This window comes from Sardina pilchardus, chromosome 19, assembly GCF_963854185.1.
Source record: "Sardina pilchardus chromosome 19, fSarPil1.1, whole genome shotgun sequence".
NCBI classification, from domain to species: domain Eukaryota; kingdom Metazoa; phylum Chordata; class Actinopteri; order Clupeiformes; family Clupeidae; genus Sardina; species Sardina pilchardus.
In genome coordinates, this window is record NC_085012.1 from 4,294,348 (window position 1) to 4,316,847 (window position 22,500).

At 45.7% G+C, this 22,500-nt stretch overlaps 2 protein-coding genes across 2 annotated transcripts in view; both read right to left on the minus strand.

Moving 5' to 3' along the window:
• gpr158a (G protein-coupled receptor 158a) overlaps positions 1–11,815 on the minus strand; it is a 75,217-nt gene extending 63,402 nt beyond the window's left edge. The window contains exon 1 of the mRNA XM_062521881.1: positions 11,055–11,815. Within this exon, the coding sequence (XP_062377865.1) occupies positions 11,055–11,815 (761 nt within the window). The remainder of the gene's footprint in view (positions 1–11,054) is intronic.
• A 1,246-nt stretch (positions 11,816–13,061) lies between these two features.
• LOC134066522 (patched domain-containing protein 3-like) lies at positions 13,062–19,322 on the minus strand. Its single transcript, XM_062521883.1, has 5 exons — positions 18,606–19,322; positions 18,309–18,430; positions 17,732–17,877; positions 15,236–16,778; positions 13,062–13,143 (listed from the first exon to the last, which is right to left on the minus strand). The coding sequence occupies exons 1-5, from the start codon at positions 19,320–19,322 to the stop codon at positions 13,062–13,064; spliced, it is 2,610 nt and encodes an 869-aa protein (XP_062377867.1).
• Positions 19,323–22,500: the final 3,178 nt, after the last annotated feature.

The following is a 22,500-nucleotide window of genomic DNA, read 5'->3' on the forward strand; positions in this document are numbered from 1 at the left end:
ACTGCCCATGTAACGGATGTCAATACTATGTACATGTAAACATTGGCAAGAAAAGCAGAGAATGCAGCTCTATCATCTTTCACTTCCACTTCCACACAGATTTAGTTCTATAAAGAAAAGTATGTCAGCTGGGTACAGAATATGTTCTGCATGAACTTTCACAGACTTTTGAAACAAAACTGAAGTCTATAAAAAGTATCTTTTGCTTTTAAGGGCACTATTATCCTATAGCCTGTTAAAGACCTCTCCTGCTCACCATACCTTTAGGAATATGGACATCATTTGAACTGTACTTTAGCGAAACACTGACGTCTACTAATGCCAAATGTGGCATGATTTCCATCTACGAAAAAGGCCTTTGTCTTTTTGCTATACTTTGCATGGCTCTTGTACTGTATATGTGCATCTTGTATTAGTTCAGCTTGCTTCCCCAGAGGTAATGTGACTGAGATTCACTGTTAAAAAAAAACCAGACGAACTCTCTGAACCTGTGACCACACTCACACTCACACTCACACTCACACTCGCGTCACAGACGACGGAGAATGTGCTGTGTTTTTTCTCCTCCCCTCATGAGTGAGTGTTGAATAGCCCTGTGACGTGCAGCGCTGACTCAGAGCGTGTGTTTTCCGGCACCTTCCGATGTCTGATCTCAAATGCTGCTTTGCACACTGACTCAAACGCAATGTCACACACCACACGTTTCCCCTTTCATACACAGGCTTGCGTGCCCAACAACCTTCATCATCGTCATCACTGTCATATCCTCATTGAGGACGCAACCTTTACATAGACAGAACACAATCACAATCAAAACACATTCAAGGTGAGACTCTACATAGCAGCCTTACACAACAGGTGGCGTGATATAGATACCTTCACCAGAATGCTTCATAAGGGCCCTTGTTCCAAAACTTCAGTTACTGTACAGTCATTTCCTGTATATTAGCCGTGCATAAGACGCAGGACAGCGTTTTATGGAAAGTCAGAAAGTCAGAAACCAATCCATATTAATACCATGCCCCCGTGTACTGTAGATGAAGAAATGTTGCAAAATCAATGTACTGTATAAGCAGCGGCTCACAGTTGGGAAATGACGGTATATCCAGAGAGGGTTAAATCGTCAGTAATGAAGGATCTTTGGTATAGCCTACCATTTTCCTCAGCTCTCAACAGAGAAAAGACTCAACATATTCCAGGTGAGACTTCTCTACATAAACAGCCTTACAGATGATACTTTCACCAGAATATCTCGTAGGGGGCCCTGTTCCAAAAGTTCAGTTACATCCGACCGTTTCCCTCGTCTCAAAAGAGGATGGCAGGGAATGGGTTACAGGTGGGGTGGCAGTGAATAGGTTACAGGTGGGATGGCAGTGAATAGGTTACAGGTGGGATGGCAGTGAAAGGGTTACAGGTGGGATGTGCAGGAGCATGGCTCTCTGTCTGCCCCACGGGGTTATTTATAGCCGACTCTTGCAGGTGTTTGCACCTGGTTTCAGCGCACCTGCTGTTGACAGCCAGAGCTGGTTGTGCGGTGAGGAGCGGAGCAGTGCAGCAGCAGGGGTGCTGGAGGGAGCGGGGGAGGGGGGGGGGGGGGGGGAGTGGGGAGTAGGGAGGGCCAGGGCCGCGTGATCAACGCCTCGCACTCACAGTCCAGAGATGCTGCCGCTGCTAATGGATCTGAAGGAGAGGGGATCTTTTAGGAGCGCTACTGTGCCTATACCATGCTGTAGTCATTGTGCATAGATGCTGACTGCAATGGCATGTTACTAAATCTGTCAAAGTCGTTTTTTCTTTTCTTTTTTTCAATGGAGTAGAATTATTGCTGTTTGTTGAGATCTTATTGTTATGTATTGTATTTAATTTCATGATCACCAAATGTTTTCTTCCTTTTAACCCTCATGTTGTCCTCAAATCTTACCGACGTTCGTTGTCCTTGGGGTCAATTTGACCCCAGCTAAAAAAACTCTCAAAAAATGATTAAAATTATTTTTTTTACCCAATTTTTTTTGTGGTAGGTACTTAACAAGAGTGTAATAACCACCATCAAAAGCCCTACAAAACAATCCCACCCCCCCACACCCCTTTATGAACCCTGGAACCCTGACTGGCAATATGGCCAATCCAGTGTCAACAGCCCAAAGGCTGACTTTTTGGACTTTTTCAGACCTGCCAAAATAACTTATATGTAATATGTACTTGTATATGCAATAATGATAATAACTACATGTTCTCATACTATTACAATAATAATATCCATAATTTGTCAAATATTCATTTTCATCATGTTTCATAAAAATGGGGTCAAATTGACCCCAATACCACCAACGTAACTATTTTTTTTACAGGACATTGGAAACATATTTTTGTGCAAATTGCATGTTTACTCTGTTGTACCCTTCAAATGAGGAAAAGTCATGAAACTTGAAGCAAAACAAAAAAAGTGAACCATATATTTTATGATGTTAAACACTGCTTGGGGTCAAATTGACCCCAAGGACAAGATGAGGGTTAAGGTGGTGGTCAGTTGACTCCTTCAGTTCAGTTGCACCTGTGATTCAGATTCAGTTCGGGACACCCCACATTAAGGTTGGAGGGGCGATGACCAGTGCTGCTGTTAACTTGATGAAGTGGATGCTTCCGTGTAATATGTAATGCTACGGAACTTCCATGTAATAATATGTAATACTTCGTAACTTCCATGTAATATGTAATACTTCGTAACTATCATGTAATATGTAATGCTTGGTAACTTCCATGTAATATGGAAAGGCACAGCATACAGTACACATTCTGCTAACTGATAAAGGTGCAAATGATGCTTCCATTGTACATCTGCTCAAGCCTAGCGAGCTAGTGGCGTCTACATTTATAGGCTACATCTGCCCCTCACTGTCTCTACTTATTGTGTGTGGGAATGCAGAGGCAAAGGTTCTTAAAACCCTGGTATGTGTGCTTTTTATGTGTGTGTGTGTGTGTGTGTGTGTGTGTGTGTGTGTGTGTGTGTGTGTGTGTGTGTGTGTGTGTGTGTGTGTGTGTGTGTGTGTGTGTGTGTGTGTGTGTGTGTGGTGTTGATTACCCTGAGGCTCTCACTCTCCTGTCCTGTCAGCACTATGGAACTGTTCAGCCTCAGCGCCATGATGACTGTGTATACACACACACACACACACACACACACACACACACACACACACACACACACAGACACACACAGACACAAACACACACACACACACACACACAAAACCACACACGTTCTCTGGTTCCTTGTTCCTCATCCTCTCTCATCAATCTCTTGCTCCGACTCACATATTGCTTCTTCTCCACAGAGGCTTGTTATGGTCACACACAAAACCGTACAACATGCTCACAGATCTGCACAATACCGAGAATCACACGGCCAACACGAGACATGTCTAGGAATAACAGCCTCCACTATCAACATATCTATATGTGGGAGCACTCTTCTGTCGTTCTCTGTGTTTAGAGTCTCTCTCTCTCTCTCTCCACATCTCTCTCTCTCTCTCTCTCTCCTTTGTAACTCCCTTTGTTCTCCCCATCCCCAGAGCTGAAAGAGGATATATGGCAGAGAGAGTGAAACCATGGAAGACTAGCTGGAACTGTGTGCAGTGCACCTCCCAGTCAGAGGAAGAAAGGGGAACTGGAGAGAGAGAAGAGAGGTGAGAGAGAAAGAGACGAGAGGGAGAGAGGGACAGAAGAGAGTGAGAGAGAGAGAGAGAGAGAGAGAGAGAGAGAGAAGGGAGGGAGAGAGAGAAGAGGGAGAGAGAGAAGAGGGAGTGAGAAGAGGAATGCGGGAGGGTGAGGTGAGGACTGTGGTCTCCCATGAATGTGCCAAGGCAAAAGCCTGTCATAGCCTGGCCTAGCCACAAACACACACACACACACACACAAGCCAGCCATAGCCTGCTGGCCTAGTCACATACACACACAGACACACACACACACACACACACACACACACACACACACAAGCCTGTCATAGCCTGGCCTTTAGGCTGCACACTGTCACATCTGAGGTCTGAGGAGGCGGGATGCAGCACACCATACCGGAGGGGGGTTCTTTCCAGGTCTGTATATCTAAACAAAACAAACACACACACACACACACACATACACACACTCACATACACTTTCCACATATACTTCCTTGCTAACACCTCATCATGTCTTGCGTGTTCTCTCTCCTACCACACTTTGCTTTGTGTATACCATTCGTCTCTCTCGCCTCATTTATCCTCTATATAGAACATCCTGCTCCTCTTCGCCACATCCTTCCTCTCATCATTATCAGTTGGACTCTGAGCTCTCTCTCTCTCTCTCTCTCTCTCTCTCTCTCTCTCTCTCTCTCTCTCTGTCTGTCCATCCCTATGGTATAGCGAGGCCAGTCTCTCGGCAGGTACTGTAGCCTACCACTGAGACTCTTGAGGGCTCCCACTCATCCTAATTGAAGAGCTGGCCTGTGCTAATTTTAGCTCCAAGCGTTTGGGTCCAGCTGGACAGACCCCAACCACTGCTCAAGGTCAACCTGAGATGTATAACTACAGTGCTAGACGTTAAATCTCTCTGTGCGTAAATAAGAATAACCTCTCATTATCCACACAGCATTGAGGCCAGCTTCTGACCCTGTCTAGGGCACCTCATCCATTATCACCACTACACTATGTGTTGACATTATTATGGTATGCATTGGTATATATATACTGTATATGCATTGATATCCATTTGAATATTCTGAGTGGTGAAGTCTGTTTGATGTTGTTGACAGTAGCTGGAGTAAATGGCGTCGAGGCAGAACAAGACAGATGGGAGGCTGGAGCTCTCTGGGGTAGTGGGGGGGTGGGTGATTTATCTGGTCAGGCACAGCTTTGGACAGCCATGAAGCAGGAGGACCAGCGCTCCGAGGACCCTGTGGGCGCGGTAAGAGTAGACGGGAACAGATGCTCCGGTGAGCTCCCACAGGGCCACGCCACTACATCACCCGGCCCGCCCCTGTGCTGTGAGGGCCAGGCCCGGCCCTGTGCTACCCCTCAACTCTGCTGGTCAAATCTCCATTAGCGCCAGGCCCGCCCCTGCGCTACCCCTTAACTCTGCTGCTCAAATCTCCATTAGCACCAGGCTGTGAGGCCCAGGCCCGCCCCTGCGCTACCCCTTAACTCTGCTGGTCAAATCTCCATTAGCACCAGGCTGTGAGGGCCAGGCCAGTCCCTGTGCTACCCCTCAACCCTGCTGCTCAAATCTCCATTAGCGCCAGGCTGTGATGGCCAGGCCCGTCCCTGCGCTACCCCTCAACTCTGCTGCTCAAATCTCCATTAGCACCAGGCTGTGAGGGCCAGGCCAGTCCCTGTGCTACCCCTTAACTCTGCTGCTCAAATCTCCATTAGCGGCAGGTTGTGAGGGCCAGGCGGCCCTGTAAGCGGTGCAGTTTAACATCTTGGCAAACTTCAGCAAAAACGTTCCTCTCCACTTCATTCATCTCCATTACAGCACAACACAAAAGAGCACTCAAGCACAGACACCAACTTATATCTCCTATCTAATATGTCAACTATGATGCATTCACCTGTGTAAGAGTAGCACACTTACACAGAGTTGAAGTTAACAACACCAAGTCAATGTGAAAACTTGAAAGCATTCCTAAAATGTGGGGACCCAGGTTCGAATCTCAGGTTCAAAGGTTCGAATCCGGAATGTCCCGATCCCACCCCATCTCTCTCTCCCACTTGTTTCCTGTCTACCTCTTCACTGTCCTATAATAATAAAGGCAAAAAGGCCAAAAAATATACTTAAAAAAAAAGTTCAGCTCTTCCAACTGTCCAGCGTGCACACAGACTGATGTGGTGCATGGCCTCACTGACGTGCTCAAATGAAGTGTGCTTTCCTTGAGAGCGCAGCAGACGTGCACGCTGAGATCATGTCTGAGTCATGTCCAGAGACCCGCCGCTGCTCTGCTGCGCTCCAGAGCAACATCAAGGGCAGCGGTCTACCGTGAAATGCCACGTCCGATTAGATGACCAGAGCTTGTGCCGGTAACACTGATGACAACACCCACGTCGCTGGCGCCAGTCATAACGACGATTGTGATATTAATGCCGATCAAAGACCATCTGCTCCTCGGATGGTGATCCTGTGCCCGAGATTTTAATCCGGTAATGTCTTTAGCTTTATCGGAGTGTAATCTTATTTTTCATCAGCCCCTGGAATAACGTGGGTGGACACAGAGAGAGAGAGAGAGAGAGAGAGAGAGAGAGAGAGAGAGAGAGAGAGAGAGAGAGAGAGACGTGGCCAAACAAGCGTGCTTACAAACAGAGACTGTACACATGAAATGCACTCTGTCCTCTGTGTCAAAACAGTGAAGCCGAATCACATGACCTTAAAGGCATAATGTCGCTTCTGCATGACACATCAATATGTTGGCATGGCAATTGGACTGTGACTGTGAATGACCTGTTTACTCTCTTGTCTTTATCAGGTTTGTATGGTTGTGTAGTAGATTCTCTGTCATTTCTCTATCTCCTGCTGCCCTTCATAAACACACCTTGGGAAGAAGAGCTGCTTCTTTCATAGCCTACCGATCAACTGACTGTTTCCTGTCATCAAATCATACAACAATGGGACACAATCATTGTGATATACTGTCTAGCTAACATGCAACTGTCATTCCACTATGGCAGGATGACAAGTTTAACCAAAAGCCATCATATACATGTGTAAAGACAGCGTCTGTCTGTCACTGATACTGAAAAAATACAATTTTACCAAGTTCACCTTGGAACTTCACACAATGTTTATACCCAGAGTGACCTGAAAAGACATTGTCATGAAGAGTCATGGAAAGAGACGACAGCCCCAACTGATAAAACATGAAAAGAAAAACTTCAATCTGATCTGCTTCTTAGTCATCCAGTGTAGATAGGAGCAGTGGGGCCTGCGGTGTGTGTGTATGTGTGTGTGTGTGTCTGTGTGTGTTGGGGACGGTGTGTGATGAGGAGAGGAGCAGTGACTCAGGGCCGGTTTGGGAGAGGGAACGGGCGCTCTGCGGGTGAGGGGGTCCATGCCAGCCAATGGCATCATGGCATCAGAGCTCGCCGTGACATTAAAGTCACTGTTGGCGGCCTGTCTGCTTTGATGACCTGTGACAGAACTCGATGAAACGACCCCGAATGCGCCAAGGCAGAGGCGGGCACCGCAGCCCTGGCGACGGCATCCCGCCACGGGCAAGAGTCACATTAGCCTCTGCCTGTCTTGTCAGCCAAGCGCATTTCCATCACATTTCCTGCCTTCTCGGCCTCCTTCCTTCACTTTCTTTCTGTTCCTTTCCATTCTCTGGCTCCTTTTCATCCTCTCTCTCTCTGTCTCTCTCTCTCTCTCTCTCTCTCTCTCTCTCTCTCTGTCGCGCTCACTTTCTTCCTCCCCGAAATAGCTGCGCGGGTTTGGCATGGCGCTGCGTAATGAGATGTAACGCACCAGTGGTCATGTTCCTGTTCTCGTGACGAGGGACTGTTCAGGACACAACGCCACACAGACCAATGCTGAGCTGCATCTGGGAGATGGACATGATTGGCTCCAGCCATTGGTCAGTGGACAGTCTTGTATCAAACATGGCAATGGCATCTCTCTCTCTCTCTGTCTCTCTCTTGCTCAAATTCAAATGAGCTTCACTGGAATAACACAAAAGCACTTTGCACTGCCAAAACATTTCTAATTATACAAAGAGATTGCACATTGTATTAAAAATCTATCTGTCTCCGTGAACCCTTCACGGAGGGGGGGGGGTGGCATACAAACGGACTGTGCTTTTGAGAAACAGGGCCTATCAAGAGGACCGTAGACTTGTGAAGGTAACACTCAACAAGCTCCATCCCTACTGGCCTCTGTGTGTACTGTATGGCACCTGTAGTGTGGCCTGATGGGACTCCACACAGCCTCCATCTCACTGAGCTCTTCCCAGTAATGAGCGCCAGAGCGAACACCCTCGGTTACGCGCGCCGCACCGCACTCGCACCGCACTCGCACCGCGCTCACACCGGGCTCGCACCGCGCCGCACCGCTCTCGCACCTCCCTGCTCGTCTACGCCAACAAACACCCACGGCCAGGGGTTCCGTCTTAATTGGCCGATTTTTCCGACCCCTCTTCCTCCCCGAGGACAGGACCGAGAGCTGGATGCTGGAGGGGAGGCGTGTGTGTGAGAGGAGCGAGGCGTGTGTGTCAGAGGAACGAGCCGTGTGTGTGAGAGGAACGAGGCGTGTGTGTGTGAGAGGAACGAGGCGTGTGTGTGAGAGGGGAGCGGTGAGCTCTCTGGCCTGGGTAATAATCAGACAGCAGGGGCTCCAGCTACCCCTGAGGCCAGTATAGGCCAAGGGTTCTCACACACACTCATATAATGCTGCTTTATGTCATACTGTACACACACAATACAGAGCGCACCGTTAAACACCTACACACACACATATACATGTCATGTGCTCGTCCACACACGATATAGAGAGCACAGTTAAACACCAACACACACACACACACACACACACACACACATATGTGCTTGTCCACACACAGAGAGCACACTCTAATTTTAGGAGATAAGATGAGCCTGAGTCTGAACATACAACATTCAGAGAAATGAGCATATATCCTGTAAACACAGACATACTCCTAACCAAGCATACTGTAGATGGAAAACGTTTGGTTTAAACCTGTTGAGGAGTGAATTATTTTCCAAGTTTCTTCTAGAATTCAATGCAAACAATCTATAGTTTCAGTATTCTGTATACAGTCTGTGGGGAAAATCTCGGAGGGTAATTGTCTCATCATAATGCGGAACTCTCAGTTCACCGAACATTCTAATCACATATTTGTGACCGTACCCCTCAACAGGTTAACATAACATGCGCAGACTAAAGCCAAGCAGATCTTCTTAAGTTCAAATATCTAGAAAAAGACACAGATGAAGCACATTAAACTAAGAAAATGACTGCCCCACTACAAAGTTAACTGACACTTAAGCATCTTAACTGCTGATTAACATCATACAGAAAATACCCATTTATACAACAAACCATTCGGAGCCAAGAATGTTGTCAAGGGACACAACACAACAGTCCAATTATGTGTGAGTCAGCTTCAAGATGGCACACGGCAGAGAGTGCTAGCCAGGCCAGTAAACACCAGCAATTCCCACCGAGGGAGTCGGGTCAATAACCCTCAAGATTTTCCATGCTCCAACAATGATTAAATTCCTTTCCATCTCTCTCTCTCTCTCTCTCTCTCTCTCTCTCTCTCTCTCTCTCTCTCTCTCTCTCCCTCCCTGTCTCTCTTTCTTTCTCTATCTATCTAGTGACAGATACACAAAATGTCCACAGACTGAATCTTGCTGGTAGACGTTTCTCTCCCCTAATCACAGGAGAGCATGTGTCCCCGCTCTCCTCTCTAGCCCCATCTGAACTACAACACAAGAGCGCTGCAGGTGTCTGTTCCAGGTGCCTGTGAGATGGATGTGTTGGCACTGGACACAGCTAACACACTGAGGTGGACTTAACTAGCCAGTTGAGACGTCACACTTGGGAAGGAGCCTATCCATCTTGAGGAGGGCTGGGAGGTTGGGTTGGAGGGGGGTCTACATCCACACTGCCAGGCTGGAATGGAGATGGCCTCAGGCGGCTGTTGGCTGTGCGTCTGTCATTATTTATTCATTATTTGTATTGACTGCTAGTTTATCTAGGAGGGAGCAGGAGACCCACTGCTGGAGGGCAGCATATTAGTGAATGTCTTTTTTTGTTTAGTCCTGTTTTTTTTTCTTTACAAATTCAACTTTGTGGTTGTCTTGGTATGTGTGTGTGTGTGTGTGTGTGTGTGTGTGTGTGTGTGTGTGTGTGTGTGTGTGTGTGTGTGTGTGTGTGTGTGTGTGTTTACATCCAGGAAAGCTGGGAAAAAAATCAAACATGAATTCAAACAGCCCCAGACAACGCAGACAGGTTGATAGGTGAGAGCCCTGACAAAGATCATTTGCAGGTGTGCATTCTGTGCAATAATAATTGCTATACCAAAAGCTTTTGAAACAACCTGTCACATTTGTGTCATTTTCATATCACACCGAGTACATACTTACATTACCTAAAGTTGTCATTGCAACATCTGGCATTTGTCTGTGATCATTGAGGAGAGAGGATCCAATATCTAGTTAGCCCTATAGCAGACCTTGCAGAGAATAGACAAATATGCTTAGTGACATTTGCCTTGGATGGAAAGGTTCTAGTTCGGCAAAGAAAAATCACTGTTGTCACATGACATACAACAGACCTACATGATGCCATAACTAATTGCAGGGACGTGTTGATGATACCTCACATACCAATGTACGGCAGACTTTAACAGACTTAACCATCGCTAATCCTAGTCACGTTTTTTAATAGGAGACAGCAATATCACTATATCGTGTACTGTAAATGCAGTTCAGAAAAAGAAAAGAATCGAATTACATTTGGACATGTAGCAAAAGCTATACGGCTCTGTTTTCAGCCGAATCGATCAATGAATCGATCACGTAATCATTCACTCGGTTGAGGCTGAGTTGGACTTCTTACAGACAAACCCAGACTAGCATTCAGTCAGTGATGGAGTGAACAAGTTTGAAAAATCAATCAGCGGGGGGCTTCACGCACTGTAACGGAACAGCGCGGGAAGTTATTTTTAGAAGCAGCATCCCTCTCCAGCTGTGACGAGCTGCATTTGCGCAAGCTGACGGCGGGTAAACATCAGGTAGGCTATGTGTGTGAGGGGGAAATCACTGCTTTACACGAGCAACATGGCACGAATATCTGGTGTGGCTCTGTCGCAAGTACCCTACTGGTCTTAAACGTAGTGGGGCTACACAACTTATACGCCTCTGGTGAAAGCACACTCAAACTACATGACAGGCAGTGAATGAAGCAGGCAAAATAGGAAGGATGTTGAGTCAAGTCAACAATGGGTAACCAGTGAAGTGCGGATCATTAGGCCATCAGAGGCGAACAATAGGTGTAGGTCACACAACGCTTACCTGAAGTCGAGGGTCGAGTGTTCCCTGAACCCGTAGAACCCCGTTGATAGGGTCAAGAGCCATCGCGGAATAAAATTACCGTTCTGGCACTCCAGGTAGGGCGCCGACCATTTGATATGAGATCTGTCTGAAACAAAACTCTCGCCCCTGCGGACAGAGGCGTCCAGCGACTCGATATCTTGAGTCAGAATCCGTTTGTGGAAGTGTCTCTTCTTATTGGTTTTAACGCCATGAAACCATTGGGTTTCAGACGTTTTGTTTCTCTCGAGATGTTCTGCGGAGCCTGAGAGATCCTTGAGGACTATTTCACCGTCCTCCCTCGTCGCCTGCAGGAAGACTGCGGGCCCAGGGTCTGTGGAGTCGGTATTGAACGTAACCACGGCTCGGTGAATCTTTGAGTCTCCCTCCAGTACGCTCCTTATCAAAGCAAAATACCACTCCGTGTCTTGGCCGAGACTTTGCTCTCGCGACCTGTTGGTCTGCAAGACCATGTTCAAGAAGTTGGTCGCGTGCATCACCGTGTCCAAAACTGTGTGCATGGACTCGTGCGTGGACCTGGTGGAGTGCGCGCCGAGCTCATACCTATGCGAGCAGTTCACGAGCTTTAAGGTGGAGGAGTCCCCTGTGTGTAGAAACGCGTTGACCACCCGCGGTAACGGTTCGTCTGTTTTCTGGTCAAAGACAGGGCGCTCCGTGACAGCTTTGAACGGGTGAGCCTTCCGGAGATGCGCTCGCTGGTTATTGCTGTAGATAGTCTGCATTCCTCGGGTATCTCTCTCTCGATCCGCGTTCCACTCCCCATGTCTATAATTTGATCCAATGACAAATCCCACTTGCAAGAGTAATGACAGGCGAAGTATAGCCATAGCCTCTTCAGACTTATATCCACTGATATTGTGCTGCTGGCGTTAGGCTCTCCAGATGAGCAGGGATGCACGCACGGGAGCCAGTCGGTTCTCAATCAACAACACATCGTCACCTGTAGATGTTCAAGCTGTTCACCCGCCCGTCCGTGAATGTTAAATTGAACGGCTGTCTGAAATCCCAGGAGTGCAGTCCTTCCTGTTTTCTTTTCTTATAGCGGCTGTTGCATTTACCTTGTTTGAGTACGTTGTACTGTTATGTCAGATCCTCTTTGATGGCAACCCAATCCGTTCTGAGGAAGAGGGCGACCTGGTGGTTCTTGGTATCCTTTCACTGCGATGTGCGACAGACAACAGACAAAATTAGAAAGGGGAAGGGGGGTGAAAATCTCAATTATCCGAATCAGAGCGGAGTCAGAGCTTCACACTTGGGGGTGACAAAACACACTCCGCCCTCTTCCGTCCATAACAAGCGGCGGTTAGGCGCAAGAACGTCAGAGACCATTTGCTTTCCAATCCCGTCTCCTTCATTATCTTATAGGGTTCTTAAAGGACCCTTGATCCGCGTATGGTCGCTGCTCCTGTCACTCATCTCAACGGGGGCGGGTTAGGCGGAGTCGCAAGAGAGCTGTCCAGTTCTGACGGCAAAGCCTGCAGAAAAACACCCACGGAGCCACATACGCACGGAATCCTGGTTTCTGGCGATAAAACAGAGAAAGAGGGGGAAACCCTGTGATTTACGATGATGATTTATGATTCAGCCCACGTTTCAACGACATTTCTATTTAACTATTGAGATTATTCTTTATTACCTACACACTCACCAATGGATTAGCAAATACAAGTAAAGACTATTTAGACATGGTAAATCACTGAGAAGATAAGAGGCCATATGGAAGTAGCCAACCATTCGCAAGGATGATGACACATGCCTATAAACAGCGTGGCATTCATTCTATTACAACAGCATTTTCAATGGCAATCCTATTGTTTGTCCATATAGCTTACTATAGCCCTCAGACGACAGAAAAGTTCATATTTCGTAAGTGATCATGGCATAAGGCATTGATTGTGCACGGACATGTATTCTGACTGATCCTTTACAAGGGACGCCCGCACTCATCGCATCGTTTACCGCACACGCCTAGCTGCAAGACTGGGCACAATATGAACTAATTTCTCCCATATAAGGAACTGGCGTGGGCTGACACGCCGTGTACGAGCATCTGAAAGCCCCAAAACGCAGTAAACACGAACAAAACGGAGCGATTAGAGAAATAGGACGCGTGGTAGGGCTCAGCGCGGTGCCCATTGAAAGTTGTGATTCATGGTGCAATGACTCATCCCATCATGACGGCTTAATCCATTGGTTCCCACATGTAAGCAATGCAACAAGAAGCACATCTGATTCAATTTCTCCCCAAACGTCGCGTTTATGAAAGAATGTTTGAAATGCTAAAAAATAAGGGGTCCCGGAACATTTCTAAATTTAACTCACTCAATATTAATTAGCGTTTATTAAAATTACATAACAACAATATCACTTTGTTTTGAATTGTTGCATAAAGAGCTGTGGGACTGTTTCTCTGTCTCTTTTTAATGAATTGAACATAAGCTGCACGCTACATTCAGCACATTGTACTTTACAAAATGCCCTCAACCCTCAAGTAGAGTGAGAGAATCAAATGTGGAGCTAAACTAAGATAGGACTTGCGTTCAATTGGTGCAAGCGACTGCTGGTCTCAAAATGAACTGAAACATTTGTGTGTATCTGTGACATTCCATGAGTAGTGGATTTGTTAGGGGGAAGCAAATCATGTTATCCATAAGATCACAATTGCAGTTGTAATGCAAGTGCAAGCTCCCTCCTGATGTTTTGCTGTGCCTGGTGTACCCTTGGGGTCAGCTGATAGGGAACGGTCTGTGATCACAGTCTCCATCTCATAAAGCCCCTAAATAAAGAGCGATGAGGCCTGCAGGAAGCCATTAAACGTTGCCTATTATCTCTTCCCTCTGCTTCACGAAACATAACCGAGAACAGTCCAATATGCAAGCGCTTGATTTATACAGCAGAACTTGCACAGAGAACACAAATATGCTCCAAATCAATGTTTAGGAATCAGGAGACATTTTGAGCAAACAGTGCAGTTTATCTCTGTTGACCATGTAAACATGCCACCACACTGCGGATGCTGTTATTCCTGTCAGGTAAGAGAGCACAGACTGGAAATGGCCACCCTGGCATGAAGATGAAGGTGAGTATGTCACAGATCACAACGGAGGTGGAGGTAGGACCAAGGTAGGACCAAAAAGCACAACAAAATGGCAGCTTCAAGTCTTTCCATTTAACACTCAACACAACTCAGAGGAGCAAAGCGATCTACATGGACCTCAGGCATGAACTGGCTGAATAGTTTTCTTTATCTATTTCTGTCTCTCTCTCACACTCACACACACACACACACACACACACACACACACACACACACACACACACACACAAAGAGAACCACACTCATATTTACGCATGGCTCCACACATACTGAGACACAGTCAGACACACACACACACACACACACACACACACACACACACACACACACACAGTATTAGGCATGGAGTCACGGCGTGTGGGCACGACTCCTTGGCTTCGCGGTAGAGGCCAGGGGAAGACAGGCGTGACGGGGGTGACAGGCGGCTGGCCGATCACTCACAGGCAGCTGCGCTGGGTCCAAGTAAGCCCACTACTCTCCAGGCTCTGCCCACCAACCACAGCAGTACACCACAGGGCCTCGGCTCCAGTCAGGAGTGATTTAGCCCTAACTGACAGAAATCTACAGGCATGACAGCCAGAGAACAGGGCCCTTTAGGACATGTTCATCTCTACAAGGATTAGACAGATAAACCTTTATTAAGGCACACACAGTAGAGGCCATCACAGTCATAACATATTTTACAAAGTATTACTGTAACAGACATTTCAGTTTTCCTCAATTAATTATGCTCTCGTCAACACTGCATTACATATCAATAAGAATACAGGAAAGTTATCCATTGTAATATGTAGTGACACAATGTATAATATACATCGATTTTTTCTACACCATATGAAACACTAAAATATTCCAAGAATGTGTGTTGTAGGCAGTAAGAAGAGATATCCCTGATAAATATGTGTTTTAATATTTTGAATGACAATCGATTTGTTATGTAGGCCTACTTATTGTGTACACACATTGCTTTTTTTCTGTCTCAAATGCCTTATTCTCATAAATTATGGCCTTCTGGTCTAATTTAACATTATCCTCAAGGTCATACGATTTTTTGTCTTTGTTATGGCAGTTGAAGGAAAACATAGTCAAGAACACAGGAATAAACATCAGACCATGAACCAACCCAAGAACCATGACTAGGAACATTATCTTAAATAAGGTCCGGTAAATGTAATTCTTCGAAGTGGCCAAAGCGATCACCCCTATTATGGTGGAGACGGCCCCTTGTAAAACAGGATAGCCCAGGTGGAAGACAGCGTCGATGGCTTTCTCATCGGCCGACGGTTTATCGCTGGACACAAACGCATAGGAGATGTGAGCCGAGAAGTCCACGGTGAAGCCGACGCACACAACCAGGATTATCATGGATATGGTGTCCAGGTTGACATCCCATAATGCCATGAAGCCTGTCACCCCGGTGATGACGGAACCAATGGAGAGTGTCACCCAGAGGGAGCACACTGGGTTTGGGATCAGGAGGAGAGAGACCACGAGCATCACTACGGCCGTGAACCCGATGCTCTGGATGGTGCTACTCTCCAAGATGTCGTACTGGTCGTAGAAGATGAACGCAGGATGGAAAACCAAGATGTCTGCCACCGTGCACCTCTTAGCCATCTCTCTGAACTCGTTAAACATCTTGATCTCCATGGTAGCGTTGGTGATGCCCACTGTCTGGACAAAGAAGCGCGAGGCGTAGATCATCCCGTCCGTTATGTTCACGTCGAGACTGAGCTCGGGCGCGAAGGAGAAAAACGCAGACAGGTTGGACATGAAGACGGTCTGGTCGTTCAAGCTGAAGTACGTGAGCTGGGAGAACTCCTCGTAGATGTCCAGCCACGACACGCGGACGTCCTCGCTGACGAAGCTCAACTCGGTGAACCTGTTGACGCAGGACCGCAGGGCCGCCCGGTCCCTCTCCTCCCAGTACGGGTACTCTCCTCTCACCGTCACCATGACGGTCGGTCCGAACCCGGAAAAGTACCTCCTCTCGTCTGCGTAGTACTCGTTCACGTAGGAGTCATCTGCAGCCAGATTGCTCATGTCGATTCCTTCCTGAACCTGGAAGCAGCCGTAGACGGCCAGGGTCAAGTAGCCCACATAGAGCAGCACTACGCCTAACTTGGACCACCGTTTGGTCAGGAAGGGGCCGTAGTGCCTCTTGAAGAAGCTATTGATGGGCTGCTCCTTCTCAGAGCCCCGCTTGGCGTTGTAGTGACCCCCCACACAGCAGAGGGCGCTACACCTGGAGCTGTCCTCGGGTGCCTCGCTCGGGATCTGCACGCAGGTCAGCCAGTGGCCGTTCCTGCGCTCTCTCCGGCCGTTGAGCACCAAGAAGGCCCCGAAGAAGGTGATGTTGTAGACGTAGCACAGCAAGATGGCCGTGCTGGCGTACAGGCAGAAGTACTGGACGGACGGGAAGTCCGTCATGAGGCCGATGTAGAAGCCGAGGATGTCCGTCACGGTGGTGATGGTGATGGACATGGCTGCCTCTTTGTAAGTGTCGGCCATCCGCTTCTCAACGGGGTCTTTGACGTTGGTCTGCTGCCAGTTTGAGACCATGATGAACATGTCATCAACACCAATCCCTACAAAACAGAAATGAGAGAGGATTCTTATTACGGCGTTGTAAATATGAAATAGCAATTATCAGATGAACCAATTATCAGACACTGAGGGAATACGTTCAAATATTCTACACTGTGAAGTACTATGAAGTACTGTGAAGCACTGACTGCAGTTCATTCTCCAGTAAAATCACCTGACTCTGACAACAAAACCAAAGGTTTTGCTTTTCTCTATTTAGTACCTCTTGTCCAATGGAATGACCAATGGAATTCTACATCAGTTTGTCTTACTTTGTGCATTCCTTATAACGTCACTGTATGCTTTATGTTGAACATGATCTCTGGAAGTGTCATTTTATATACACTTCATTCTGAGGAGTAAAAGGACTGCTGAGCTAGCGCCTAAATCTATTGACAGTCTTCCTCACACTAGCAAGTGAGTGCAAAATAATTTACATAAATTGAATAAAGACTTCAGCATTATCAGCCCACCATAAAGCCAAAAGCGATTAACAGGCCCCAGTCAAAATTTGAAATTAGAAGCATGAGAATGTTTTTGACTTCAGTCCAAACTTCAAAGACTTCATAAGAAGACAGCTCCTTTAAAGTGTTCTGCAAAACACAGAATAGGACATTCCCTTTTTCACATTGTCCTCTATGTACAGTCACACACAGAAAGTTGTGAAATGTGACAAAGACTGGCATTAAAGGTCCACTCTGTGATACTCAATTGTATTAAATTCAGCATGTTACTCTCCTAACATTATCTCACAAATTTAACACAATGAAATAGAGATATCTGATTTTCTGGATCAATATGAAATCCTCAAATGTGATTGTTTTAGCAATTCGTTCAAGGTCATCTAAAAACATTATTTGTCTCAGCTAGTGACATTACAGTGGCAGTCTTCAGTGTTTGCACTCTGGTTGGAGAAGTGATGAGTGGAAACTGTTGCAAAAGCCAAGCGTCTCACCCAGTATGAGGAAGGGAGCGTTGACAACGGTTATGACGAAGGGGACCCCGATGTAGAGCATGAGGCCGAAACTGGAGATCACGGCCAGCCCAGCAGAGAGCACCCCAATAAAGGCCACCCACACCTTATTCCGCACGTTGTCAAATCTGCAACAACACACACAACACAGGTGGTAGAAAAAATGAGTAGGATGCATCTTGTGCACAACTGAATAGCAAACCTTGTTTCTGTGACGTGTCATATGGATGTGACACAAGCTATTCCAAGGTCACTGACTAATTTCCGCTGACCTTGAATTATGTATGCAGATATACGTCTGAAAGGCATCGTTACTTCATCCATCTATTCTATACGGACTCCTCTATAAAGAACTGTGTCATCACTGATTAACATACATTTCACAGTATCCACCCTGTTGTTCCCGGCAAGGAAATGGGTCATATATGGAAATGTGGAGAGTTTTATACAGTATAGATTCTGTGACCTTTCAACAGTGCTGGAAAAGGATACTGGGGGAGTCTATTCTCACTCTGGATTTGTAATAGTCTGGGATAAAAAGGAAACTCTGTTTTCTCACCTTAAGCAGGAGATGACCGAGAAGGAGATGACGAGTGAGTATGTGATGGAGAACAGAGGAATGCCATCTGGTGTGTGCTGTTCAAACTCCTCTTGCCTGGACAAGGAAGTGAACACAGACACCTACGGGAACAGAAACACTGATGAAATACGTTCTTCTGATTAGAATTTATTTTATTAGGAAACTCATTTGAAATCTGCATGATTCTAATACCGCTACGTACAAAATTGCAATTATGTTTTGCACAAAATAGCAATTTATGTTTAATTCCATTTCAACTTGACTTAAATCCCATACCCTAATTTTGTCATAGCCGTGTTCAGATAGCATTAACCTTTGGAACTGCTTCAGCCACACATGGGAGTTTCCAACATCTTCTAAGAAGTAGAACAGTCTTACAGCCTGGGCACTCTGAATCAGGCCCTCGGATAGGTTCACTCCTCCGACCGTAAACCCAAGAAATTCCGGAGTCCCTTTCAGCTCATGCAGTGGAAAACTGATCTTCGCATGCTCAGTCTTCTGGGGGTCGTAATCAATGATGTTTAATATGACATTTGGTATGCACTTGTTTTTCATTTTGGCACACAGGTTTTCATATCTGAAATGCCTGTCATTTGAAGACACAGAGATATTTCTCACTTTGCTGTCCAGATGGATGATATCTTGAAATGCGGCCTCTGTGAATATGTTGCTGTCGTTTCTCGATGACAAGATGACTGACGCATAATTCCCCTCAGTGTACAGCCTCTGGGCAGAGAACATGGAGTCGTCGTGTGGGAAGTTGTCTCTGACAAATCTCCTGGCCTCCTTGGACCATCCACTGGTGGGTGTGAATTGCCGCTCGATGTCGTTGTCCTCACGGTCCTTCAGAAAATAAAATCCTCCTCCAAAAGCGACTGACATGAGCAAAGGTACGATCATGAAACAAACAGGGTGGGATCCAACCAGATACCCGAGCTTTTCAAACATTACAGCCAGAGGTTTCTGGACACAGTCTGTTCGGCAGCCCGTCATGTTGTCTCAAAGGCCTGGCCAGTGTGGTTCCATGTGTCCTTAACGCGTTTAGGTGAGGCATAGCTGAGCGTCTACTGTTGGTGCGTTATTTATGTGTCCCAACATGTCCCCTGGGCCCTCCCACCAGCTCCTCATCACCACACAGAAAATGACCACGGATCAGGAGAGGGGGACGACCTAATACGTTACTCAGTGTGAAAACACAAGAGATTTTATTCAGATTTCCCAGATGTCAAACAATGTTTATTTACACTTTTTGATATGGCTGTGTCCCATTTTCCATAGAGGAGGAGTAAAAAAAAAAAAGAGCACACTAAAATGGTGCGTACGAAGGGCTTTGATTGGGCACATTTGAAAAGGGGGCTAAACTGGGCAAATATTGAGTTTGTTGGGTCAGGTGTAGTTCTGTGGTGTTGAGTTTTATCAGCTGCTGCACCCCCGGCCAGTGTTGTTGAGGATTTCAATACACCACATACCTGCACTATCGGGAACACCTGCCGGTGACTTTTGGGGGCAACGTAATGTGACGTGATTCTTTTCACCGGCTGTGTTTACCATACACCCACGTTAAACTCAAAACAAATCTGCTGTATTCAGAACGGTATAATACACGTATATGAACTGACGTAACTGTTCTGTATCCATAGAATTGAGCACAAAACGGTCTTGCATAATGAGGACCAGTAAAAGGCAAAGTCATGTTGAGTAGGAAAGTTTCTCTGATAACATACCACCAGAAGAATTGCAGATATATAGTGGTAAGCAAGGACTGCTTTTCAATGTGGGTCAGGCCAAGGCTTATTTTTAAGTGGGTCAAGCCAGCTTTTCTGTGTACTTCTCATACCTGCTGAAACAACCTGAAGTTATCAGAAGAGGGAGAATTTGCCAATATGAGCAAGTTGCGAAAAAAATAGCAATTCAATATTTTCACAAGGTAAAAAAGGAGCATGAATTTAAAATAAAAATCTGTAACCAAAGTCATGAGGAATTTGCACTGATTACCATACATACACATATACATACAGTACATATACTGTACGTTCAGTTACTTTGATCAATTTGAACAAAAAGAAGAAGAGTTCACCTTGTAATGTCTGGCTACTTGGTGAAGAAATCTGCCATGCAGGTCAGGTCGGGCTGTCTCACCACAGACAGCCTTAAGCCAGGCTACCCCAAGCCCTGTCCCATGCCCTTGAGTCCCATCAATCTCCACAAAGACCTGTCCCAAAAGCCCAGTGGGATTAAAAACAAAACTTTCATTGGCAACACTTCACTTGAAAATATCTACACAAGTGACATGACACTGTCATAACCTTAACCATAAATTGTCTTGACAAAAACCGAATAACATGGTTATGACTTGTTTATAATGTTTATATGACACGTTCATGACAAACTTGTCACTCTTATGTAGATACCTTCAAGTAAAGTGTAATTCTTTCAATTGTCACCTGCTCTTTCCAGTAAAATGAACGTACATTTTATTTTGACCAGGAACATGATTTTAAAAAAGGTCCTAAAGATATCGCTTGTTGAGGAGGAGAGAACCAACACTCCAGTAATGGTGGGAAAAGCCCCTTGTGTCACAGAATACCCCAAGACAAACAGCTTCTGTGGCTTTCTCGTTAGCTGTTCTTCTTGCTGAAGATGTGAGCACCAGAGTGATCAAAGATATGGAATCAAGATAAACATCCCATAATGCCATGAAGCCTGTTACCCCGGTGATGGCTGAACCAATAGAGAGGGTCACCCAGACTGCGCAGTGCAGGTTTGGGATTAGTAGGAGGGAGAAGGCTCACATGACCCCAGCTGTGACCCCAATGCTCAGAATGGCACCAATTACTATCACATACCGTGATATGAGAATTCATCGCAGTAGATAAATATGGGATGGCACAGAAATAGCTCAGCCTCTGTACACATTGCTGCTGTTTCCCTGAGCTTGTTGTACAGTATATCTCGAAATATATCATCAACAGCGTTCATTGTTTGTATAAAAAAAAAAACTAGAGGCCTGTGTTTTATTAGCGGTGATGTTGACGTCCTGTCTAAACTCAGGGATGAGACTGAAGAAGGAGGGTGAATTTGCTAAAAGAAAAAAACCTTTGATCATCCAAGCTGAATCTCTTCCCTTTTGCATACTTGTCAGCAGACTCAAGACACAACATGAAGAAATCCCCATCAACAAAAGACAGGTATTTACCTAAAGTAACATTAACATAATCTCTAGTTCATTAGGAATTCATCATATGTTCAGTGTGTAAACATTACGAATTATGAGTCAGTTCAGGGTAGGATTTCATCATTCATAACAAAGGATATCACCCTGATAACACTTACTAAATAAGACTACAACGAGGTACTAGCGCACATTTATTAATTGTTAAGTAATGTTGAAATGTTCAACTAATACCTACCTAATGCGAAAATAGTGTACCATCATTGTAAAGTGTTAGCAAAAGGTTATAAGGTGATAAGGTGGATAATGGCCTTCGAGATGTCCTGTTATATGGAATTACTGGAGTTCTTTGCCTCCCCCTCATCCATTCATTTCATATAACAGGATGCCTGGGCGGCGGTTATCTCTAACTTTATAGCCACCCCACCAGCCAATCAGAAAAGATCATTTATTCTCTCCAGGGGAGGAGCAATAAATGCAGTAGGCTACCACAACACAACACAACATATGGCTCGCAGGAGAAAAGTTGAAATAGGCTCTTTGTTTAAGCCAGCGAGTGAAATATACAGTAACAACAAAACAGCAAAGAGCTGAGGACTAAGGTGCCAGGCACACATGAACCACTGGTAAGTGACACATGGATATTGATAACAGAAGAAATCCTTGTGATGATGCATGAATGCATTTTAAATATGCATGCCAACATCACAGACGCCATCAACAGACATGATACAACACACACAGAAGCCATCAACAGACATGATACAACACATCACAGAAGGCATCAACAGACATGATACAACACACACAGAAGGCATCAACAGACATGATACAGTACATGAATACATGAATATTGCATGAAAGCATTTTGAATATCCTCTATCATGTATTAAAGTTTATTAGATGTATCATTATGTTTGATCAAATATGCTATATATACAGTATAAACATTATACAGTATATTAAATGTGATATATAACTTGAGAATAGATAGTACCG